General features: G+C 39.4%; 1 protein-coding gene across 1 annotated transcript in view; it reads right to left on the bottom strand.

The window, feature by feature from the left end:
* The window catches only part of PIBF1 (progesterone immunomodulatory binding factor 1), a 209059-nt gene that overhangs the window by 55969 nt on the left and 129620 nt on the right, over positions 1-23470 (bottom strand). The window contains exon 14 of the mRNA XM_006096365.3: positions 11074-11176. Coding sequence (XP_006096427.1) covers positions 11074-11176 — 103 coding nt within the window. The remainder of the gene's footprint in view (positions 1-11073; positions 11177-23470) is intronic.

Here is a 23470-nt window from a genome sequence, read left to right as displayed (position 1 = left end):
CTAAGCTGCAGTCGGACATCCTTAGTGCTGCTGAAGAGGCAGGAGAGACTCCCGCCATCACCGCTGTACTGGCAGCCATCAGCCTGGCTTGTGGCTGAGCAGAGTCCCCCTGTGGGGGTGCACTGACCACCAGGGGGCAGCTCCTGCATTGAGCGTCTGCCCCCTGGGGCCGGGGTGGGGGTAATAGGGACCAGTCAATTCCCAGTCTTTCTGCTGTTAGGGTTAGTTTGCATATTACCCTTTTTATTGTATAGGATAGAGGCCTGGTGCACGGGTGGGGGCCGGCTGGTTTGCCCTGAAAGAGTGTCCCGGATCAGGGTGGGGGGTCCCGCTGGGGTGCCTGGCCAGCCTGGGTGAGGGGCTGATGGCTGTTTTCAGGCTGGCCCACACCCCCTTTAGGGTGGGGGGTCCCCACTGGGGTGCCTGGCCAGTCTGGGTGAGGGGCTGAGGGCCGTTTTCAGGCTGGCCAAGCCTCCCCGGCGACGGAAGCTCCCAGCCTCTCCTCTTTTTCTTTCTTTCTTCTTTTTTATTATTAAGGGATTTATTTACCTTCTATAATTGAAACTTTGTAGCCTTGAGAGGAGCTCAGAGCCGACCAGGGCGGGCAGGAGGGAAGCTTGGCTTCCTCCATCGCCAGGGGCAACCCACTCCTGCTCGCTCCAGCTCCGTGGCCACGGCTGGCTGAAAGCAGGTATCTGGGGTTTATTTACCTTCTATAATTGAAACTTTGTTGCTTTGAGTGGAGCTCAGAGCCAGCCGCGGCAGGCAGGAAGCTTGGCTTCCTAGATCATTGGGGCAACCAAGCCTCCTGCTTGCTCCAGCTCCGTGGCTGCCGGCCGCTATCTTGGTTGGGTTAATTTGCATATAGTCGCTCTGATTGGCTGGTGGGCATGGCTTAAGGTGTAGCGAAGGTACAGTCAATTTGCATGTTTGTCTTTTATTAGTGTAGATAGTACATAGTATATAGTAAAAAGTCACATAAATAGGTAATCAAACATATCCTGTACTTGAATGTTCACAAATTATATCTACATCTAATCTATATCTATATCTCTATACCTATAATTTAAAGTAATCACTGTATAAAGGGTTATAGCCAATAAGTCAACAATGAGATAAAATAGAATGGTAAAAAATATTCAATTAATCCAAAAGAAGGCAGGAAAAAAAAAAAAGGAAAAAAAAGGAGAGATAGAGTAAGTAAAAAACAAATAGCAAGATAGATTTAAAAATAATCATATCAGTGAACACATTAAAATGTAAATTTTCTGAAAACCCAAAGTAAAAGTCCCATTTTGTCAGAATAAATAAAAAAGCAAGGTATATGTTACCTATAAGACAATTTGGCATAAACAGGTTAAAAGAAGAAAGGGTGGAAAATCATAGCATGTAACACTGGTCAAAAGATGTGAAGCCTCTACACTAAAAACTAAAAATTAAATAAATAAATAACACTGCTAAGAGGAATTAACATCTAAATAATTGGAAAGATATACTGGGTTTATGGGTCAGAATATTCAATATTATTAAGATGTTGATTATCCTCATTTCATCGACAAATCCAATGTAATTGCAATCAAATCACAGCCAGTTCTTTTTTTTTTAGTAGAAATAATTATAGAATTAACGTGGAAATGTAAAAAAGACACAGAATAGCCTAAAAGCTTTGAACTTGAACAGAGATGGATAACCAATACTATCTAATTTCAAGACATTATGAAATATTGACATAAAGACAGAGATAACTAGTTTAGAACAGAGTTTAGAAACAGGTGAGTGGGGGCGCCAGCCCACGGCAGGGCACTGGTCTCTGTCATCAGGGTGAGCCTCTGGTGGTTACTGAAAATTCTTTGCTCCCGCGTGCCGTGGTCCCGCCCAGAGCTCACTCCTGCTGCCGGCGCTGGCCCTGCTAGCACCTGCAGCCGGCACTGATCATTTGGTGCCATCAGCGGGTGTGAGCAGTGGCTGCTGGTCCCGATCACCCCTGAGGGCTTCTCCACCTCCCCCTGATACTGAGGGGCAATCAGGGCAGCAGCCGCCGCTCGCACACGCTGCTGGTGCCAGCCCCAATCGCTCTGTGCCGTCAGCGGTGCGAGCAGGGACAGTGCCGTCAGTGCGTGAGAGCTGCGGTGGCGGGAGCGGGGCTTCCGGCAGACAGGGGATTGGGGGCTGCGGTAGGAGGTGCCAGGTGGGGGTGCAGAGGATGGGATGATTCCCGCCCCTGTGCCCACCGCAGCCTCGCAGCCCACAGTTCCTTTCAAGGTGCATGAATTCATGCACTGGGCCCCTAGTAACTAATATTCAACAAGGGTCTTTCCAGCAAATGATGCTAGAATAATTTCGTTTTAATATGCAAATAAACGAATTTCAATTTATATCTTGCACAGTATACAAAAATTAACTAAAAATGAACCACAGGCTTAAAACTATGATATTTAGATGAAAACATAGACAAAAACCTTTCAATCCCGAATTAAAAAACATATTTTAGATACAACACTCAAAACACAAGCCACAGAGAACAAACTGATTAGTGGGAGGAAATATTTGCAAATCATGTATCTGATAAGAGACTTGTATCTAAAATGCATAATGCTCAAAACTCAAAAATAAGAAACAACTGATAAAAATGTGCAAAAAACTTGAACATTTCTGTGAATAAGAACGAGGGCATATAAAACCTTGAAAAAGTGCTCAATATCATGAGCCATTAGGGAAATGAGAATTAAAACCACACGATACCTGTACACACCCATCAGAATAGCTAAAATGGAAAAGACTGACCAGATCAAGTCTTTGTGATGATGTAGAGCAGGGGTGGGGAACCTTTTTTTCTGCCAGGGGCCATTTGGATATTTACAACAGCATTTTTGGGCCATACAAAATTATGATCTTAATAATTAGCCTGCTATTTGGTCAAACATTTAATTAACTCACCCCTAATGCCTTTGCAGGGCCAGGCCAAATGATTTTGCAGCCCTTATATGGCCCTCGGGCCAGACATTCCCCACCCATGATGTAGAAGAACTAGAACTTTCATACGCTGATGGTGGAAATGTAAAATGCTACAAACATTTGGTAAAAAGTTTGGAAATTTCTTAAAACATTAAACATACATGTACTACATAACCCAGCTATTCTACTCACAGATTATTTACCCAAGAGAAACAAAAGCATATATTCATACAAAGACTTGTACATGGATGATCATATCAGCTTTATCCTATACTAGAGGCCCGATGCACAAAATTCATGCAAGAGTAGGCCTTCCTTCCCCCGGCCGCAAGCAGGCACCCAGGACCCAGACTTCCCTTGCAGCCCCAGCTTCATCTGGAAGGAAGTCCAGTCTAATTAGCATATTAGGCTTTTATTATTATCTATACTAATAAAAGGGTAATATGCTAATTAGACCAGACATCTTCTGGACGTCCTTCCGGACAAAGCCACGGTGGTAGGGGCCGAGGCAGAGGTGGTTAGGGGCAATCTGGCCGGCAGGGAGAGCAGTTAGGGGCGATCAGGCCAGCAGGGAAGGGCAGTGAGGGGGCAATCAGGCCGGCAGGGAAGGGCAGTGAGGGGGCGATCGGGCCAGCAGGGGAGGGCAGTTAGGTGGTGATCAGGCCAGCAGGCAGAGGCGGTTAGGGGCGATCAGGCAGGCAGGCAGGCGAGCGGTTAGGAGCCAGCAGTTCTGTATTGAGAGGGGGCTGTCTGTCAGTTTAGGCCCGATCCCTGCAGACCAGGCCGAGGGACCCCAATGGTGCATGAATTCGTGCACTGGGCCTCTAGTTCATAATAAGCAAATATTGGAAATAACCCATATGTCTATCAACAGGTGAATGGATAAAAAACTATGGTATATCTACACAATGGAATGTTACTCAGCAATGTAAAAGGATAAACTATGGACCAATCTTGAAGTAATTATTCAGAATAAAAGAAGACATAAAAGGTGTGTGTGTGTGTGTGTAAAAAGCATACAGTGATACCATTTATATAAAAGTTTAAGAAATGTAAAAACATCTTCAATGACAGAATGGAAATCAGTGGTTACTTGGAGATCAGTATGTGGGTGGGGACAGTGGGGAGGGGGAGAGTCCAAAGGAGCACCAGAAAAAACTTTGGGGGAGATACATGTGTTCATTATCTTCATTTTGGTGATGGTTACATGGGTATACATGTGTCAAATGTTAGCATATATAATTTAAATATGTGCAGTTTAGTGTATGCCCATTATGCCTCAATAAAGCTATTATAGAGGGAATATTTGTTTTCATTTTGAGTACTTTTTAACATTTTCATTTTGGCTAGTCAATTATTTATAATCTCAGACATATTCTGAATAGCATATAACCTAATGGTAATTCTAACAAAAGTTAAGTTTTACCTCTATTTTATTCTTAAAACTCTACATTGGTTTAAATATTAACCTGCTCTAAAGAATACAGATCCTGAGAGAATTCCCTTGATTTTTTTTTTTACCATGTATCATGAATAGTCTATTGTTATAGAAGCAATCTAATACAGGCATACCTCAGAGATATTTTGAGTTTGGTTCCAGATCACCACAATAAAGCAGTTATTGCAATAAAGCAAGTTACACAATTTTTTGGTTTCCTAGTGCACATAAAAGTTATGCTTACACTATATTGTACTCTATTAAGTGTGTGACAGCAATATGTCTAAAAAATACAACGCGCAAATCTTAATTAAAAATACTTTATTATGACCAGCAGCCGGCGTAGCTCAGTGGTTGAGTGTCACCCTATGAACTAGGTTATGGTTCAATTCCCAGTCGAGGCACATGTTCGGGTTGTGAGCTCGATCCCCAGTGTGGGGCATTCAGGAGGCAGCCAATCAATGATTCTCTCTCATCATTGATGTTTTTATCTTTCCTTTTCCTTCCTCTCTGAAATCAATAAAAATATATTTTAAAAAATACTTTATTGCTAAAATATGCTAACCATGCCTGGCCAGTGTGGCTTAGTGGTTGAGCGTCAACCCATGGACCAGGAAGTCAGGGTTCGATTCACAGTCAGGGCACATGCCCGGGTTGCAAGCTCGATCCCCAGTAAGGGGTGTGCAGGAGGCAGCTGATAGATAATTCTCTCTTATCTTTGATGTTTCTCTCTCTGACATCAATAAAAACATATTTTAAAACAATGCTAACCATCATCTGAGTCATAATCCTTTTGTTGGTGGAGGGTCGTGCCTCAACTTTGGTGGCTGCTCACTCCTCCAGGTGGTGGCTACTGAAGATTGGGGTAACTATAATGATTTCTTAAAATAAGACACCAATGAAGGTTGCCATATCAATGGACTCTTCCTTTCACAAATAATTTTTCTGTAGCTTGTGATGCTGTTTGATAGCCTTTTACCCACAGAACTTTTAAAATTGGAGTCAATCCTTTCAAACCCTGCCACTTCTTTATCAACAAAGTTTATATAATATTTTAAATTCCTTTGTCATTTCAACAATCTTCACAGCATCTTCATCAGAAGTAGATTCCATCTCAAGAAACCACTTTCCTTTCTTATCCCCAAAAGCAACTCCTCATCTGTTCAAGTTTGATCATTCAGCCACATCTTCAGGTTCCACTTCTAATTCTAGTTCTCTTGCTAATTTCCACTACATCTGCAGTTACTTCCTCCAATGAATTCTTGAAACCCATCTAAGTGATCCATGAGAGGTGGAATCAATTTCTTCCAAAATGCTGTTAATGTTGATATTTTGACCTCTTCCCAAGAATCACGAATGTTCTTAATGGCAGCTAGAAGGTGACTCCTTCCCAGAAGGTTTTCAATTTACTTTGCCCAGATCATCAGAGGAATCACTATCTATGGCAGTGACAGCCTTATGAAATGTATTTCTTAAATATTAAGACTTGAAAGTCGAAATTACTCTGTGTTCCATGGGCTGCAGAAGGAATGTTGTGTTTGCAGGCATGAAAACACATTGATCTAGTTGTACATCTCCATCAGAGCACTTGGGTGACTAGGTGCATTGTCAATAGCAGTAATAGTTTGAAATGAATCTTTTTTTCTGAGCAGCCAGTCTCAACAATGGGCTTAAAATACTCAGTCAACCATGTTGTAGACAGATGTGCTATCATCTAGGCTTTGATGTTCTATTTATAGAACACAGACAGAGGAGATTCAGCAGAATTCCTAAGGGCCCTAGGATTTCTGGAATGGTAAATGAGCACTGGCTTCAACCTAAAGACACCAGCTACATTAGCCCCCAACAAGAGAGTCAGCTTGTCCTTTGAAGCCAGGCAATGACTTCTTTCTAGCTATGAAAAGTCCTAGATGGTATCTTGTATTGCTGTTTCATCTACATTGAAAATCTGTTGTTTAATGTAGCCACCTTCATTAGTGACCTTAGCTAGATCTTCTATATAACTTGCTGTAACTTCTCCATCAGCACTTGCTGCTTCACCTTGCACTTTTATGTCATGGAGATGGCTTCTTTTCTTACACCTAATGAACCAACCTTTGCTAGCTTCAAACTTTTCTTCTGCAGCTTCCTTACCTCTCTCAGCCTTCAGAGAACTGAAGAGAATTAGGGCCTTGCTCTGCATTAGGCTTTGGTTTAAGGGAATGTTGTGGCCGCTGTGTCTATCCAGATTACTAAAACTATCCATATCAGCAATAAGGCTGTTTCGCTTTCTTATCATTTGTGTGTTCACTGAGTGGCATTTTTAATTTCCTTCAAACTCACAACCTGGCAAACTTTGACACAAGAAGCCTAGCTTCCAATCTAGCTTTCTGGGCTTATGACATGCCTTTCTGACTACTAGTAAACTTAATCACTGTTTTTTGATTTAAAGTGAGAGACATGCGACTCCTTCTTTCACTTGAACATTTAGAGGCAATTGTAGGGTTATTAATGGGCCTAATTTCAACACTGGAGTGAATTGGAAGGCTCGGGGATACAGGGGAACTGTCAGTAGGTGGAGCAGTCAGAATACAAAGATTTATCAATTAAGCTTACTGTCTCACATGGGCACGGTTCACGGAGGTCCAAAACAGTTACAATAGTAACATCAAAGATCACTGATCACAGATCACCATAACAGATATAACAATAAAAAAGTTTGAAATATTTCAAGCCCTAACTGGTTTGGCTCAGTGGATAGAGCGTCAGACTGTGGACTGAAGGGTCCCAGGTTCAATTCCAGTCAAGGGCACATGCCTGGGGTTGCAGGCTCGATCCCTAGTAGGGGTGTGCAGGAGGCAGCCAATCAATGATTCTCTCTCATCATTAATATTTCTCTCTCTCTCTCCCTCTCCCTTCCTCTCTGAAATCAGTAAAAATTAAAATATATTTAAAAAAGAAATATTTCAAAATTGCCAAAATGTCAGAGACATAAAGTGAGCAAATGCTGAAAAAATGGTGCCAACAAACTTGCTCAATGCAGGGTTGTTACAAACCTTTTATTTGTAAAAAAGTGCAAAAGGAGCTATGTCTGTAACATTTTTGTGGGTTGGAAAAGAGTAAAATTTATGGACTATTTAAAATTATAATACTTTATTTTAAATCTTAAGGTAAGTTATACATCTGCATAAACATAAGTCTTTTAATATAGGTTTACTGATTCTTTCTCCATATGTCTTACGAAAAATATTTCACAAAAGTATGAAATTGAATAATGAAGTATATGTACTCATCACTCAGCTTCAAACATTATCCACATTTTGAGTTTTTTGTGTCATTTTTTTGTTAATCCTCACCCGAGGATATTTTTCCATTGATTTTTAGAAAGAGTGGAAGGGAGGGGGAGAGACAGAGAGAGAGAAACATCGATGTGAGACACATCGATTGGTTGCCTCCTACATGCACCCCAATGGGGATCAAACCTGTAATCCTATCTAATAAAGAGGGAATATGCTAATTGACCCTCATGCCATCGCAAAGATGGCGGCACCCACAGCCAATAAGGAGGGAATATGCTGACTGCCCCACCCTCAAAGATGGCAGTGCCCACAGCCAATAATGAGGGAATATGCTAACTGACTGCCCCGCCCTCAATGATGGCAGCACCCACAGACAATAAGAAGGGAGTATGCTAATTGACTGCCACGCCCTCAAAGATGTGGCACCCACAGCCACAAGATGGCAGCGCCCAGTCCCCTCAGCCCCACTGCGCGCCTGCCTCTGGAGTCCCCCAGTCCCCTCAGCCTTCCAGGGCCAGCCCAAGGTGCAGGCAAGCCTTGATGGTGGCTGCCCAGCCGCCCAGGGCCACCCGAGTACACGTAACCAGGGCCGGTTGAGGCTTGCACTGCCAGCAGTGGCAGCAGCAGAGGTGTGATGGGGGCGTCACCTTCCCCTGATCGCTGGGTCACCTCCCGCCCCTGAGGGCTCCCAGACTGTGAGAGGGGGCAGGCTGGGCTGAGGGACCCCCCTCCAGTGCATGAATTTTCATGCACCAGGCCTCTAGTAAAGGTGTATGTCCTTGACCAGAATTAAACCATGGACCCTTCAGTCCTTGGGCTGACATTCTATCCACTGGGCCAAACCTGCTAGGGCTGTGGATTTTTATTTTTTAAATCTATTGAACCCTTTCCCACTCTTCCTTATGGAATATATATATATATATATATATATATATATATATATATATAAATATTTTTAAATATATTTTTATTGATTTCAGAGAGGAAGGAAGAGGGAGAGAGACAGAAACATTTGCAATGAGAAAAGAAAAGAATCATTGATTGGCTGCCTCCAGCATGCCCCACACTGGGGACTGAGACTGCAACCTGGGCATGTGCCTAGGAATTGAACTAAGACCTCCTGGTTCATAGGTCGACACTCAACCACTGAGCCACCCCATCCGGGCCTTCTGGAATATTTTAAAGCAAATTGCACACACCATAGCATTTCAAATCACAAATATTTCAATATTTAAATATTTTTCTCAATATTAGACAAGTTTTTAAAAAATTGCTTCATGTAAAGTTAATTATATTTCATTGAAATTTAATTTCATTACTTAATTTAATTTCCTATATTTTCCCCTTACAATTTGTATAGGAGTGTGTATCCATTTAGAAATTCCTATTTAAATGAACTGAAGTGCTGCAAGGTAGTTTTTTAAATTAAAAAACAATTTAATGTTGCTCCAAGGTGTTAATTATATTACTTAAGAAAAATAATATAATGACATAAATACATACAAGTTTATATGAATTTTAATATTTTATTTTTTTAAGAAGTGTTTTTGATAGGTTATTCTGAAAATAAAACAAAGACGAGGGATCTACACCATATTAGCGAGCAGAGATTCATTCAGTATTTTAGTCATTTATTTACATAGCCTTCCATGGTTTGACCCTGCAACTGGCTTGTAGTTTTTAAGAGCTGATTGGTAAATTTTGAGGAATTTTGTGAGCTGGTTGTTGAATGCCACCATTATTAAAACTTTATTTAGATTTAAAACAAAATAAATTTTATTTAAATAAGAAATATATACTTAAAAATTGATCAATGTTTAATTATTTTACTATTTTTTACTATTATCTCTGCTCTTGCACTTACATATGTCCATTGTATTTGCATGGTGGAAGTATTATGTAATGGTGTGCTACTGAGCATCTCTTCTCCTCTCCATCCATGTTCAGTAACATGTTGGCAGCTTGAAGTTAGTCATGGTGAGAATATTTATACCACAGATATAACCAAATGCTACAAATCAGAGCCATCCCTACCTCACACCTCTCTCTGGAGAGCTGGCTGTTAACATTTGCCAGCACAGTACTGCTTCCACCCTGAGCATTAACTATGGGTCAAGCACTGCACTATTATGTGACCTCCTGGTTCACAGGTCGACCCTCAACCACTGAGCCACGCCAGCTGTGCTTTGTTTTAATACTTTTTAATACACTACTTTAAAAGGAACACTAGTGAAGTGGCTTCTATGGCTTTGTTTTATTATTTGAATTTCAAAATTACAGAAAAATGTAATTAGATGTTGATTTAAGTAACAAGAGGATTGAGTAAAACATATACAGTGGGGCCTTGACTTACGAGTGTCCCGACTAACGAGCTTTTTGAGATACCAGCTGTCTCTTGGCTGATTTTTTGCATTGAGTTGATAGAGTAATTTGAGTTAACGAGCTCCTTAACGAGCTCAGTCTCGGAACGAATTAAACTCGTAAGTCAAGGCCCCACTGTATATGACCCTTGAACAACACGGGTTTGATGTGCCAGTTCACTTATATGAGGATTTTTTTCAATAAATATACAGTCAGCCCTCCGTTTCCCTGGGTTTCACATTCCAGATTGGGAATCTGCGGTTCCAAGGGGCAACTATATGCATTGTTCTGTCATTTCATATAGGGGACTTGAGCACCTGGGGATTTTGGTGTGTGTGTGTGTGTGTGTGTGTGTGTGTGTGTCCTGGAACAATCCCCAGCAGCTACAGAGGGACAACTATCTATAGAAAAGTTCTGGGGAAGTCAAAAGTTACACGGGGATTTTCAACTGGGGTCGGGGGAGGGTGCGTGTGTCTGCGACCCTAACCTCTGCAGTGCTCAAGGTTCAACTATTTCAACTATATATTCTTTAAATGATACAATATAAGGCTAAGGAAAATAAAAAATCTGATTTTAAAAATAAATAATTTGGGAACTATCATATACCAAAGAATGTGAGAACTTAAGGTTATATCAAGTTAAGTATGTTTAGTAGTTAAGTGACTTTTTTAATCAATTAAAGAAGCAAAAAAGCAAATCTATTTTAAAAATGAGGCTTTAGTTAAAAACTTAAAATGCCACTAAAATTTGTCAAACTTGTTTTGCCAGTTGATATTTCCAGAAATCAGAGCTCTGTCTGTCTAGTCTGCATTTATATTTAGTCTGAGCATTTAATCTCTCTTTTGATCTTAATTTTGCCATATACTATAAGTTGTTTTCTAAAGCTTTAACATTAAAAGTTAGTTTCATAAATTGTAAAATCATTTTCTACTATCAGACAACTTTTTTTTTTAAACTTCTCAGAAAATACACAAAGGAATAACAAGGACTTAAAACGAACACTGTGATTCTTTATATATGTGTTTCTTTTAAGTTACTTACCTCTTGTGAAAGCTGTGTTACTTGGTCCTTTTGATGTTCCAGGTCTTTTAAAACCAACGAGTTTTGTTTTTCTAACTGAAGTACTCTTCTTGCCAAGTGGACACTAGGCAAATGAAATAAAAAAAATAATGCTTAGAAAAGGGAATGCTATCTAAAATATTCACAAAGTGTTTGTGTGCTTGAAAACTGACTTACCATTTCCTAGTAACACTAAAATATTAACAGAAAAAATATGTAGTCAAATATTTTCAGATGTCAACAGTAAAGAGCAATATTACAATGCAGAATTTTGAAAGTAACATTAAAATCTCCTTAATAACATAACTTTGATATATTGATTAGAACAGAGATGGATTGTACCGTTGCTACATTACGATGCTTACTTGAAAAGACCACAAGATAGCAATTTACAGCTTTTCTCCATTTTTATAAAAATTTCCCATTTACAAACAAATTAGGCAATTAGTTGAAACAATAAGCTTGCACTTTGAAAAAAAATCGGTGTTTACCTCAGACAACATGATGCATTTTATAATACAAAACACAACTAAATAGATTTTTTATTGAAAGTAGAGGTGGAAAAGATGTGTAAAAAGTGAAAAATGTCTATTGTACTGAGTGTAACCTTTAAAGTTATGTTACCTTTAGTTTTTAAAAAAAAATATATTTTATTGATTTTTTACAGAGAGGAAGGGAGAGGGATAGAGAGTTAGAAACATCGATGAGAGAGAAATATCGATTAGTTGCCTCCTGAACACTCCCCACTGGGGATGTGCCCGCAACCAAGGTACATGCCCTTGACTGGAATCAAACCTGGGACCCTTTAGTCTGCAGGCTGATGCTCTATCCACTGAGCCAAACCGGTTAGGGCTAGGTTATCTTTAGAATTTAAAATCACATTACATGTGAAATGTTCTAATTCCATTTTTTAAGACACAATTTTTAAAAAGTTCAGCTATAAATCCTTTCTCCTAATTACTGGGGAGAAAAAGTGGCATAATTCTTTTAAGAATAACTAATTATGTTGAGAAGACATGTTGCTCCAAAGACCCTCTCTGTAGTTCCAAACACTTAAAAATTTCATATTTATCACATATTCATTTTCTGAGTTGACCTACTAATGCAAAACCTAAAGGAATCCAAGAAGACAGGATGTTTTACCATGATAAGAAATAAAACATTTTCTTTCTAAATAAAACTATAGAACAAAAACAATTCCATTGTATTTTTAAAAAATTATCTTTATTGTTAAAAGTATTACATTTGCCCTCCCCCACCATTGATCCTCTCCACTTATCCCTGCCCCCTCCCCAGGCCTTCACTACACTATAGTCTGTGCCCAAGGAGTTATGCATATCTATAATAATAAAAGCATAATATGCTAATTAGACCGGATGTCCTTCCGGATGACCTTCCAGACGAAGCCGGGGCTGCGAGGGAAGCCTGGCTCCTGGGTGTCAGAGGGTAAGCTGGTGCCAGCAGCCGGGGGAAGGAAGGCCTACTCTTGCATGAATTTTGTGCATCGGACCTCTAGTATTCATATCAATTCTTTGGTTAATCCCTCCCCACCTCCTACCCCTATCCCCACCTTCCCTTTGAGATGTAAGTCTAGTATTTTCTAACATCAGATAAAGAAATGCAGACAAAACTCTAAAATAATGCTAAGTATCATCTCACACACCTATTTCTAAAAACTTGTTCTTGTTTTTCCAAATAAAAAAGATGAGGTCTGGTAAAAATTCATCTAGCAAATTAGGTACATATTTAGATATGCTCACATCTAAGTTTCTATCTTTTCAACTGGCATAAGATTTTGTCTTAGTAATTAGCTGAAGTTAGAGATGAAAAAGACATAGTCCCTGTTTTTTATAAAAAATAGCTTTATTGATATAAAGTTTTATTGATATTTAATGTATATACCATGAAGTCAAACCATTTAAAGTGTAAAGTTCACCTGACCAGTTTGGCTCAGTGGCTAGAGCGTCGGCCTGTGGACTGAAGAGTCCCAGGTTCGATTCCGGTCAAGAGCATGTACCTTGATTGTGGGCACATCCCCAGTAGGGGGTGTGCAGGAGGCAGCTGATCGATGTTTCTCTTTCATCGATGTTTCTAACTATCCCTCTCCCTTCCTCTCTGTAAAAAAATCAATAAAATATATTAAAAAAAATAAAGTGTACAGTTCAATGGTATTTAGTATATTTAAAATTGTTCAACTATCACTATAACTTTAGAACATTTTTATTAGCCCCCAAGAAAATTTGTACCCATTAGCGTCACTCCCCATCCTCCCTTCTCAGACCTAGGGAACCACTAATCTACTTTCTTCCTTTACAGATTTTTAAGGTATTTACAGTTTTTGGATACCCATTCTCTATCCCCCAATCTAAAATATACCAAATTCTGTGGAGAAACCAAGATGGCGGCATAGGTAAACACTGGAAATTGCTGCTTCGCACAACCACTTCAAAACTACAACTAAAAGACAAAACGGACATCACCACAGAAAGGCTGGCTGAGTGGAAATTCTACAACTAGAAGGAAAGAGAAAAGCACACTGAGACTCAGAGGAGGTACGGAAGTAAAGTGCAGAGGTACGAAGGTGCACGCCGAAAGGGCTGGCAACTGAGGATGCGGTTGTCTTTTTCAATCGGGAGGGAGACACAAGCTCCCAACTGCTCTGAACTCCAGTTCCAGGTGAGTCTCTGGGGACATAAGGGGAGAAACTGGACTGTCTGGCATCGGTCGGAACTCGAGGGCGGCTTTCTCTCAGAGGTGCTTGCAGCGATTACTGGGACACTGAGAACCGGGGCCTCTTAGGGTAGGGCTGAGGATCAGTCATAGCTGTTTGCTCCGCCCTGTTGATCCCCTGAGACCCCGCCCCACCCAAGCTATGCACAGAGGCTTTTGCATATGAATGGCCTGGCCCTTTGCAATCTAAAATTACCTAACTAACTGCAGCTGGGTCAGAGAGACCCAGAACATCCAAAAGAAGGCCCAAGGCCCCACAGCAGCTTGCATTGCTTCACAGCTGTGCCTCATCTGGGTACCTCCAAACCCCAAACAAAGAAGAGGAATCTGCAGATCTCTCCATAGCTCCTGCTGGGTCGGCTCAGGCAGAGGCTAAATTAGCACCTCCTTAGAGATCCAAGAGCCAGTGTACCCAGTGGTCAGAGTGGGACCATGCAGATTACAACTCCTCAGATCCATAAAGGACACACTCAGGGGGCAGACTCAGTGAGCACCAAAGCCCCACTGAAGCAAGTCTTGCCCCTAAGGGTGTCTCTAGCTCAGAAGTTCTCCCACTGTAGACACAGCTGATTCTCACAGCCAATTGGCCTGGAGGTCAATTCCTCCCAGTGATACCTACAACAATCAAGACTTAACTACAAGACTATGCACAAAGCCCATAAAGGGTGCACCAAAAGTGTCCACCTCAGGTAATTGCGGAGGCTGAGCCACTGGGCCCTATAGGACACCTAGCACAGAAAGTCACTCTATCAACACAGGGAAGCATAAAAAATGCGGAGACAAAGAAACAGGTCACAAATGACAGAAATGGAGGAAAGCAAACGACTGGATATAGAGTTCAAAAGGTTTTTCAAGAATTTTCTAGAAACTGCCAATAAATTTAGTGAGACCCTCAATAAATCTAGTGAGACCCTCGAGGTTAGAAAAAGGACCAACTAGAAATCTAGCATACACTGACTGAAATAAAGAATATTATACAGACACCCAACAGCAGACTAGAGGATTGCAAGAATCAAGTCAAAGATTTGAAATACGAAAAAGCAAAAATCACCCAACCGGAAAAACAAAAAGAAAAAAGAATCCAAAAATATGAAGATAGTGTAAGGAGCCTCTGGGACAACTTTAAGCATACCAACATCCGAATTATGGGGGTGCCAGAAGAAGAGAGAAAGCAAGATATTGAAAACCTATTTGAAGAAATAATGACAGAAAACTTCCCCTACCTGGTGAAAGAAATAGATTTAATAGTCCAGGAGGCATGAGTGTCATAGATTCGCCATCACTGTCCTAAACACTAGAGCAAAGTGAGCCTGGAGCAAGGTACTGTTGTGGTTGGGGATGGAGGGAAAGCAAAGGTGAGAGATATAAGTTAAATCAGAGTGTCGAGGAAAAATTAAATGGAAGATATCCTAAAACTTCCAGGAAGTCTCCACTAATGGAGCAAAGAAAAAAAAAAGCCTCTATTATTCTGTGAGCAACAAACCAAACTGGGTTGGGGTCTCAATTCGCTCATATGATTGCAAAGACAGATAGAAACTCCCGGATTGGAGAGGGCTCCCAGATTGGAGAGGGTGCAGGTCGAGCTGAGGGGACCCCCCCTCCCCGCCCCCGCCCACCCAGTTCACGAATCTTTGTGCACCGGGCCCCTAGTATATATAGATATTTTTTGTTAATCCTCACCTGAGGATATTTTTCCATTGATTTTTAGAGAGAGTGGAAAGGAGGGGGAGAGACATAAAGAGAAAACTATTGATATGAGAGAGACACATCAATTGTTTGCCTCCCAGGGCCAGGGATCGAACCTACAACTGAGGTACAAGCCTTTGATTGGAATTGAACCCAGGGCCCTTCAGTCTGTGGCCAATGCTCTATCCACTGAGAAAAACTGGCTAGGGCTAGACCACATTTTTGTAATGTTCAGTACAGAAAAATGAACATAGTCAAATGTTCTTGCATAGAATCAGTTACAGATGAAATGGAAGAAAGGGGATGCAAGAAAATAATGAGATGCAAAGGTTATTCATTACCAACATTCTGAACTTCTTCAATAACTTGGAGGCATCAAGTTTAAAAATATTAAGTAACTCATAGGGTTTGGGTGCTTTTTGTTTTGTTTGGAAATTGCATAATGTTCTTATGCAAATATGGTGTGATACCACTTATCAATGCAAAATATCATGTGCTATAAACCACTGAATTCAAGAAATTCTTGGTATGTTGGTACTTAAGTCCTAACATCAGGGCTACCTCCTTCTACTAAGAATTTCCCTGATTTTGGTTAAAGATTCTGAATGAGAAAAATTAACTGTAAATAGCAGGAAGATAGCTGATGATTTTAAAAATGGCTTATATATGTGTTCCACAGTGTTCTGATTACTAGCTTATAGTAGTATGTTATTGAGAAAAACTTTCTAGGAACTGGTGTTGATGGGAATGACTTTTGACTGTGCCTATTGTTATGAATGTTTATGTTATTTATGATGCATAATGGTTATAATGTGAAAGACACTGGTACAATTGGTCTCCAATTGTTCCATTGATCATGTTTTAAAAATTCACTTCCAAGTCAGTTTAAGACTAGCAAAACACATCTTATAGATATATCAGAAATGATATTAAGGTATCAGGTTGCTCTAAATGACCCATTTAGCCGATAATGCTTGATGGGGGACAAAAAAGGAAAAAAAAAAGAAAGAAAAAGAAAACAAGAATAAAAATTAATATTGTGAAGATTTTTCTTTAAAAATTATGTATTTATGCATATAGAACACACAGGAAAAACAAGAAGTACAATTTTTGATCATTGTAATATTTACAATTAAACAAAAATGATAAAAATGAGCAAAATGAGCAATTTTTTTCTTGATCATGAATATCAATGACTGCAGAAAGGCAGGTTGAATCAGAAGAAACATAGTCATTAATTAAATAAGATATTCACAAACACTTCCTTTTACAAACATTTACTAAAAGCCTATAATCTATACAAGTACTAAGAATACACAATTTCGATCTGGAGGATTTAACATTCTATTGAGGAAGGTGGGAAAATAAAAAAATTATTGTAGTGTGCTAAATGGTTTGAAAGGGCAAACAGAAGTAAATACCAATGCTCATCAATCTGGTGAAGAAGCAGAGAAATAGCATCCTGGGTAGAGGAAAAAGCATAAGAATGATATCCTGGAGAAAACTGTAAGCAGTATGGTAGTGATGGATAAAACAGATGGCACGTAGTGAGGGATATATGATGAAAGGCCTTGAATGACAAGCCAAGTTTAAATTTTATCCTTCAGTTGGTTAGGCATGACATGATCATCTCTGCACTTGAGAGAGTCCTTTATCAATATTATGGATGATGGTTTAGAGAAGGAAGAAGAATTGAAGCAGTTAGATAAGGTTAAGGTTATAATCTAGACGAGTGGTCTCCAAAAGTAGTTATGGGAGAAATAATCTATTGAAGTGTGGAAAATATTATTTACATTTACTTTACTATTATGTATCTCTAAGTTTTAATTTTCTGTGTAGGTTTCATATTATAATGTACACAATATGTTAATTATAATATATTAATAATTATATTAAATATGTAATCTATAAATATATATTTATTGGTGGGTGCATGCTCAATTTTTTTCCCCAATAGGGATTCACATAAAAAAGTTTGGAGATCACTGGTCTAGGCCAATTTTGTCCAATAGAAATCTTACCTATTAATAGACAAACATGCAAATTGACCATACTTTCGCTACGCCTTAAGCCATGCCCACCAGCCAATCAGAGTGACTATATGCAAATTAACCCAACCAAGATAGTGGTCGGCAGCCACGGAGCTGGAGCAAGCAGGAGGCTTGCTTGCTCCAGTGATGGAGGAAGCCAGCTTGCTGCCGGCTCTGAGCTCCACTCAAAAGCAACAAAGTTTCAATTATAGAAGGTAAATAAATCCCAGATACCTGCTTTCAGCCGGCTGTGGCCACAGAGCTGGAGCGAGCAGGAGGCTTCCCTCCCCACTGCCGTGGGCGGCTCTGAGCTCCACTCAAAGCAACAAAGTTTCAATTATAGAAGGTAAATAAACCCCAGAATAAAAAAAAAAAAGAAAAAAAGAGAGGCTGGGAGCTTCTGTCGCCAGGGGGCTTGGCCAGCCTGAAAACGGTCCTCAGCCCCTCACCCAAACTGGCCAGGCACCCCAGTGGGAACCCCCCCCCACCCTAAAAGGGGTGTGACCAGCCTGAAAACAGCCATCAGTCCCTCACCCAGGCTGGCCAAACCTCCATGGGGTGAGGGTCCCCACTGGGGGGGGGGGCTTGACCAGCCTGCAAACAGCCATCGGCCCCTCACCCAGGCTGGCCAGCCTGGAAACAGCCATCAGCCCCTTACCCAGGGTGGCCAGCCTGGAAAAAGCCATCAGCCCCTCACCCAGGCTGGGCAGGCACCCCAGGGGGGACCCCCCCCCTTAAGGGGGGTGACCAGCTGCAAACAGCCATAAGCCCCTTCACCCAGGGTGGGCAGGCACCCCCAGGGGGACCCCCCACCCTGATCCGGGGAAACCCTTTCAGGGGCAAAACCAGCCGGGCCCCCAACCCGTGCACCCAGGCCTCTTTTCCTATATAAAAAAAAAGGGGAAAATTGCAAACTAAACCCTAAAATCAGATCGCCTGGGATGACCTGGTCACTATAGAACACACTACCGACCCCCCAGGGGGCAAAAGCTCCAAGGAGGGACTGGCCCCCCGGTGGCCAGTGCCCTCCCACAGGGGGGAGTTCTGCTCAGCCACAAGCCCAGGCTGATGGCTGCCAGTACAGCTGTGGTGGCGGGAGCCTCTCCCGCCTCCCTCAGCAGCCCTAAGGATGTTCGACTGCAGCTTAGGCCTGCTCCCCACTGGCAAGTGGACATCCCCCGAGGGCTGCCGGCCTGCCAGAGGGATGTCTGATTGCATCTTAGGCCCAATCTCCCAGGGAGCAGGCCTAAGCCAGCAGGTGGACATCCTCCGAGGGGTCCCACACTGCAAGAGGGCATAGGCTGGGCTGAGGGACCCCCCCCTCCACCGAGTGCACAAATTTTTGTGCACCAGGCCTCTAGTATAATATAAGCCACACATACAATACAAAAATTTTCTAGTAGCTACATTAAAAGTAGTACAAAGCCCTTATCTCACACGATATAAAAAATTAACTCAAAAGTAAATCAAAGACCTAAATATAAGAGCTAAAACAGAGAAATAAATCCTCATTAACTTGCATTTGTTAGAGGATTCTCAGATATGGCACTAAAAGCACAAGCAACAAAAGAAAAATTAAATACACTGGATTGCATCAAAATTAAAGTTTTGTGCTTCAAAAGACACCATCAAGAAAGTGAAAAGACAACCCATAGAATGGGAGAAAAAAGTTCAAAATATATATCTTAATAAGGGATTTGTACCCAAAAAATATAAAGAACTCATCAATGAAAAGACAAATTAGAGTATTCACAACAGTGGCTTGCCTATGGAAAGTTCTAAATAAATGCATACATACAACTTTCCCCTCCTTATACTGTGATTTCCTCATAAAGCATTATGACTGAGTTAAAACACATGTGCATTATAATTTTTCAAACATTCCTCTTGAAAGATTGTACAAGTTTAAATTCTCATGAACTAGAATACAATTCTCCAAGTACAGTAATTTTTACTTATTCTGTTCTCTAATGTATTCTAAATGCCTTGAATAATACTTGGTACAATAGTTCAGTAATAAACTATTGAATGAGTGAACTTTATATAAGACCTCTGTTTTCTTCATACCTTAACCAATACTGGACATCATCAATCTTTAACCCTATAAATAAACAATAGAATATTATTGAAGTTCTTTATTCATGAGGTTAAACATCTTCATATATGTTTGTCACATATTTGTAATTCTTATTTAATGAGTTGATATTTATATCCTTCCCCCACCCACTTCAAATCTTACCTACATGGTTAATTCTACTCTCCATCTAAATTATTTAAAAATATCTAGACCTTCTATAATCTCAACTGAGCCAACCTTATTTTCCACTAATGTCTACTTTACTTAATGTCCCACAAATATGTTTTGTATGCTTCTTCCACTATACTTCTGCTGTTCCTCCAGTCTGAAAGAAGATAGGTTATTTGACTACTTGAGAGCCCACCTTTTCTTAAAGACTCCTTTTAAGTTCGACTTCTTCAATTTCTGACTAGCATCCACTGATCATGTTCATCTCCAACACAGTGTAGCACTAAATGACATATTTTTGGACGTTTCTTGATATTTTTTTTCATGTGTGTTCATCTTTTCTCTCCCAATAGATGCAACTTATGTGAAGAGAGGGGTCTTATCCCCTGTAGTGTGTATTGAACGGAGTGGACACTCAATACATCTTTCCTAATTGAATTTGTTTTAAGTAAATTTTGTTCAGATGAATACATTTCTAGAAAGCATATTCCAAGGTTACAGAGTGTCAATATTAAAGTGCAACTAATGCTCAGCATCTAAGCATTGAACTAGTAATAAGTACCCAAAGGTAATAAGGGAAGAAGGCAAATGTCACAGATACCAATTCACCTCTTCCATGTTCCAACGTTCAAAATCTTTAAATGTGGCACATTGTTGTGGTGAGGGATTTGGTGGATTCTGTTTAGAAATTGTTTAGATATTAGAAGTTGGAAGCGAGGAGGAGGAGTTTAGTTCAATTGAAATTCAAAGCAAGACAAATGAAGAATTGCTCAACTGGAGTTTACGTCTCCTTAACTACAATTCACATACAATAAAAACAAATCCTTTCCAAATTCTTTATAATGAGTAACTATGGATACAGTCAGGGAAAATAAGTAAAGGTTATTTACTTATCTTTTTGTATAGAACTATTGAACTCCTCAAGAAACCACTGCTTTTACAGGCTATCTACTGAGACAATTAAGTAGGTACAACAAACAATTCTTCTTTGCACTTATATTAATTACCATGTGATTTTTACCTGTAAAGATTAAGATTCACATAAACTGAATCTAGTACAACAGAGTATGATTTTGTATTTAAATATGAAACCAAAATTTCACCTGTTATCTGGTAAAATTATTCTGCTAAGAGTTAACTCTTAGCACTCTCATTACTTCTTATGTAAGTTATTCTCTTGGATCTGTCAATAACAGTCAGTACATCCAATTATTACATACAATTTCATAAAAATTAGCCCAGCCAATATGAACATGGCAGACCTCTATTTATATCTAAGATGCCAAAGCATAATGGAGGACTGATGGTCTGTCCCGAGTCCTTCTATGGTTCTTACTATTATCAGAACTCCAAATAAACAAGTATACTTACTTATATGCTTGCTAATTAGTTATGTGGTCTGAAAGAACACTTGGCTTTATATATTTTTCAGTTTTAGCAGGTAAGAGTTCTATCCCTATAAGCCTGGCATGAATAAAGGTTCATAAAAAGGGTGCATCTGTCTAGCCAGTGTGGGTCAGTGTTTGAGCATCAACCTATGAACCAGGAGGTCACATGCTGATTATCTATGTTATATGAGACTTTCCCTAGTTTCTTCTGTAGGTTTGAACTTTCAAGTTGATCATGAATAGACTAGCATCAACTTTTTAAAGGACTAGCCCTAAAACCAACTCATATGAAATAAGTGCGGCTTTCCCTAAAGATAAAAATGAAAATTCGTACATATGAGAACAAAGGCGAAGAAAACAAATTTTTGTTATGCACAAAAATTTGCTAGAGGAAATAAGTTTCCCAGAGGAAATAAAAGTTTCCCCGGCTTTATTTTTTCCTTTGTTGTGAAGCTCAGGCAACTGTGAAAATTTCAACTTAAAGCTCTTTATAAAATTAGATAGAAACCCAAATAAAAGGTCTACAGTATGCATTAATTTTGCAATTTGGAAGGTTTAAAAACCTGAAGAGAAGTCTCTACATTCAGATCTGTGAAAACAAATAGAGAAGCACATACTAAGACCATGTTAGTGCCTGGGTGTTACCCAGGTTAAAGAGCATAACCAAAACATGTAACCAGAAAATCTTGTTTGCTATTTTCAAAGTAATCATGACCGAAACAAAAACATTACTTCAGATTTTCAAGTTTAGTCAAGTCAAGAAGTGCCCATTTTATTTTAATCTTCTGTAATTGTGTAAGCTCTTTTAACTTTCCACAACCTTGTTCAGAAGAGTTTAACATAATATTTATTGTTCAATCTCTATTGAAACTTCAAAATGCGATTAGCCTTATTTACTAATTATGATGTGCTTAACAGACATTTTGGGTAATTATTTTGCAAACCAATTTTGAAAAGCGATTTTTGCCACTTCCTTATTGGAGATTGGCATTACAGTATGTCTTAAGTTGGGGGGGTGGGAGGTAAGACATCAACCGAAGGACTTGTATGCATGCATATAAGCATAACCAATGGACGCAAGGCACTGGGGTGGGGTGGGTGAGGGCATGTGCCGGGGGGTAGCGGAGGCTGGGCAAAGGTCAATGAGGAATAAAAGAAAACATGTACTACTATTTGTAATACTTTAAACAATAGAAAGAAAGAAAGAAAGAAAGAAAGAAAGAAAGAAAGAAAGAAAGAAAGAAAGAAAGAAAGAAAGAGAGAGAAAGAGAGAGAGAAAGAGAGAGAAAGAAAGGAGGGAGGGAGGGAGGGAAGGAAGAAAGAAAAGAAAGAAGGAAGGAAGGAAGGAAGGAAGGAAGGAAGGAAGGAAGGAAGGAAGGAAGAAAAGAAGAAAGAAAGAAAGAAAGAAAGAAAGAAAGAAAGAAAGAAAGAAAGAAAGAAAGAAAGAAAGAAAGAAACTGATAGCAAAGAAAGAAAGAAAGAAACTGACTCATAGCAAAGAAAGTGAATCTCAAAACTAGTTTCATGTCTAGGGCGTGTCTCTACTAATTATTTCAAGAAATCTCATTAACATTTTAAAACAAAATTGTTATAAATAAAAACTCAAATTGTGCCTAGTTAACATTTTTGTACACTGGCTCAAAAATCAACTATGCAATTTACTTTAAGAAACATTAATTGGCATAACAAACTAACATTTACTGAACTCTATGCCAGGCACTCTGTGAACTTTGCATCCATTTTCTCATTTTAATTTCATAATATAGCTTGGGTAGCAATAAGCAACTAATGAAAAATTTCAATGGCTATCCAATTTATTAACAGCATATGGCACTCAAATACAGAAGGCCTAAAAATTAAAGTTTTGGATAACCAATAAAATTTATCTTTTTAAAGACTATTCAATGACATAAAATGTTCAAGGTAGAATTATAAGAAAAAAATAAAATTCTACACTGTATGTAGGAAAAAATATATATCTGTATACATTTTTGAATAATATCTTTAGACAGTAGAATTACCAGGATTTTCCTAATTTTCTAAAATAAACATGTATTATTTTTATAATAAGTAATCCCCTCCAATTAGGTATGATACTAAAATACCTAAATTGGTTGTTGAATATATGAGATTGCAAATCCAATTTAGTATGAATAGAATATATTGTGTACTAGTCAGGAAATAAGTTCTTTTGAAATTTTAATATATTTTGGTATAAACTGAGGTATAATGAAAACCTTATTATGCAAATATTTCATTTGCTGTTCTAACTAAGCTGTTTTATAATATACCTCAAGTTT

The sequence above is a fragment of the Myotis lucifugus genome, unplaced genomic scaffold, assembly GCF_000147115.1.
Source record: "Myotis lucifugus unplaced genomic scaffold, Myoluc2.0 scaffold_177, whole genome shotgun sequence".
In the NCBI taxonomy this organism is placed as follows: Eukaryota; Metazoa; Chordata; class Mammalia; order Chiroptera; family Vespertilionidae; genus Myotis; species Myotis lucifugus.
Note: the sequence above shows the minus strand (reverse complement) of the source record. Positions and strands in the feature narration are given on the sequence as shown.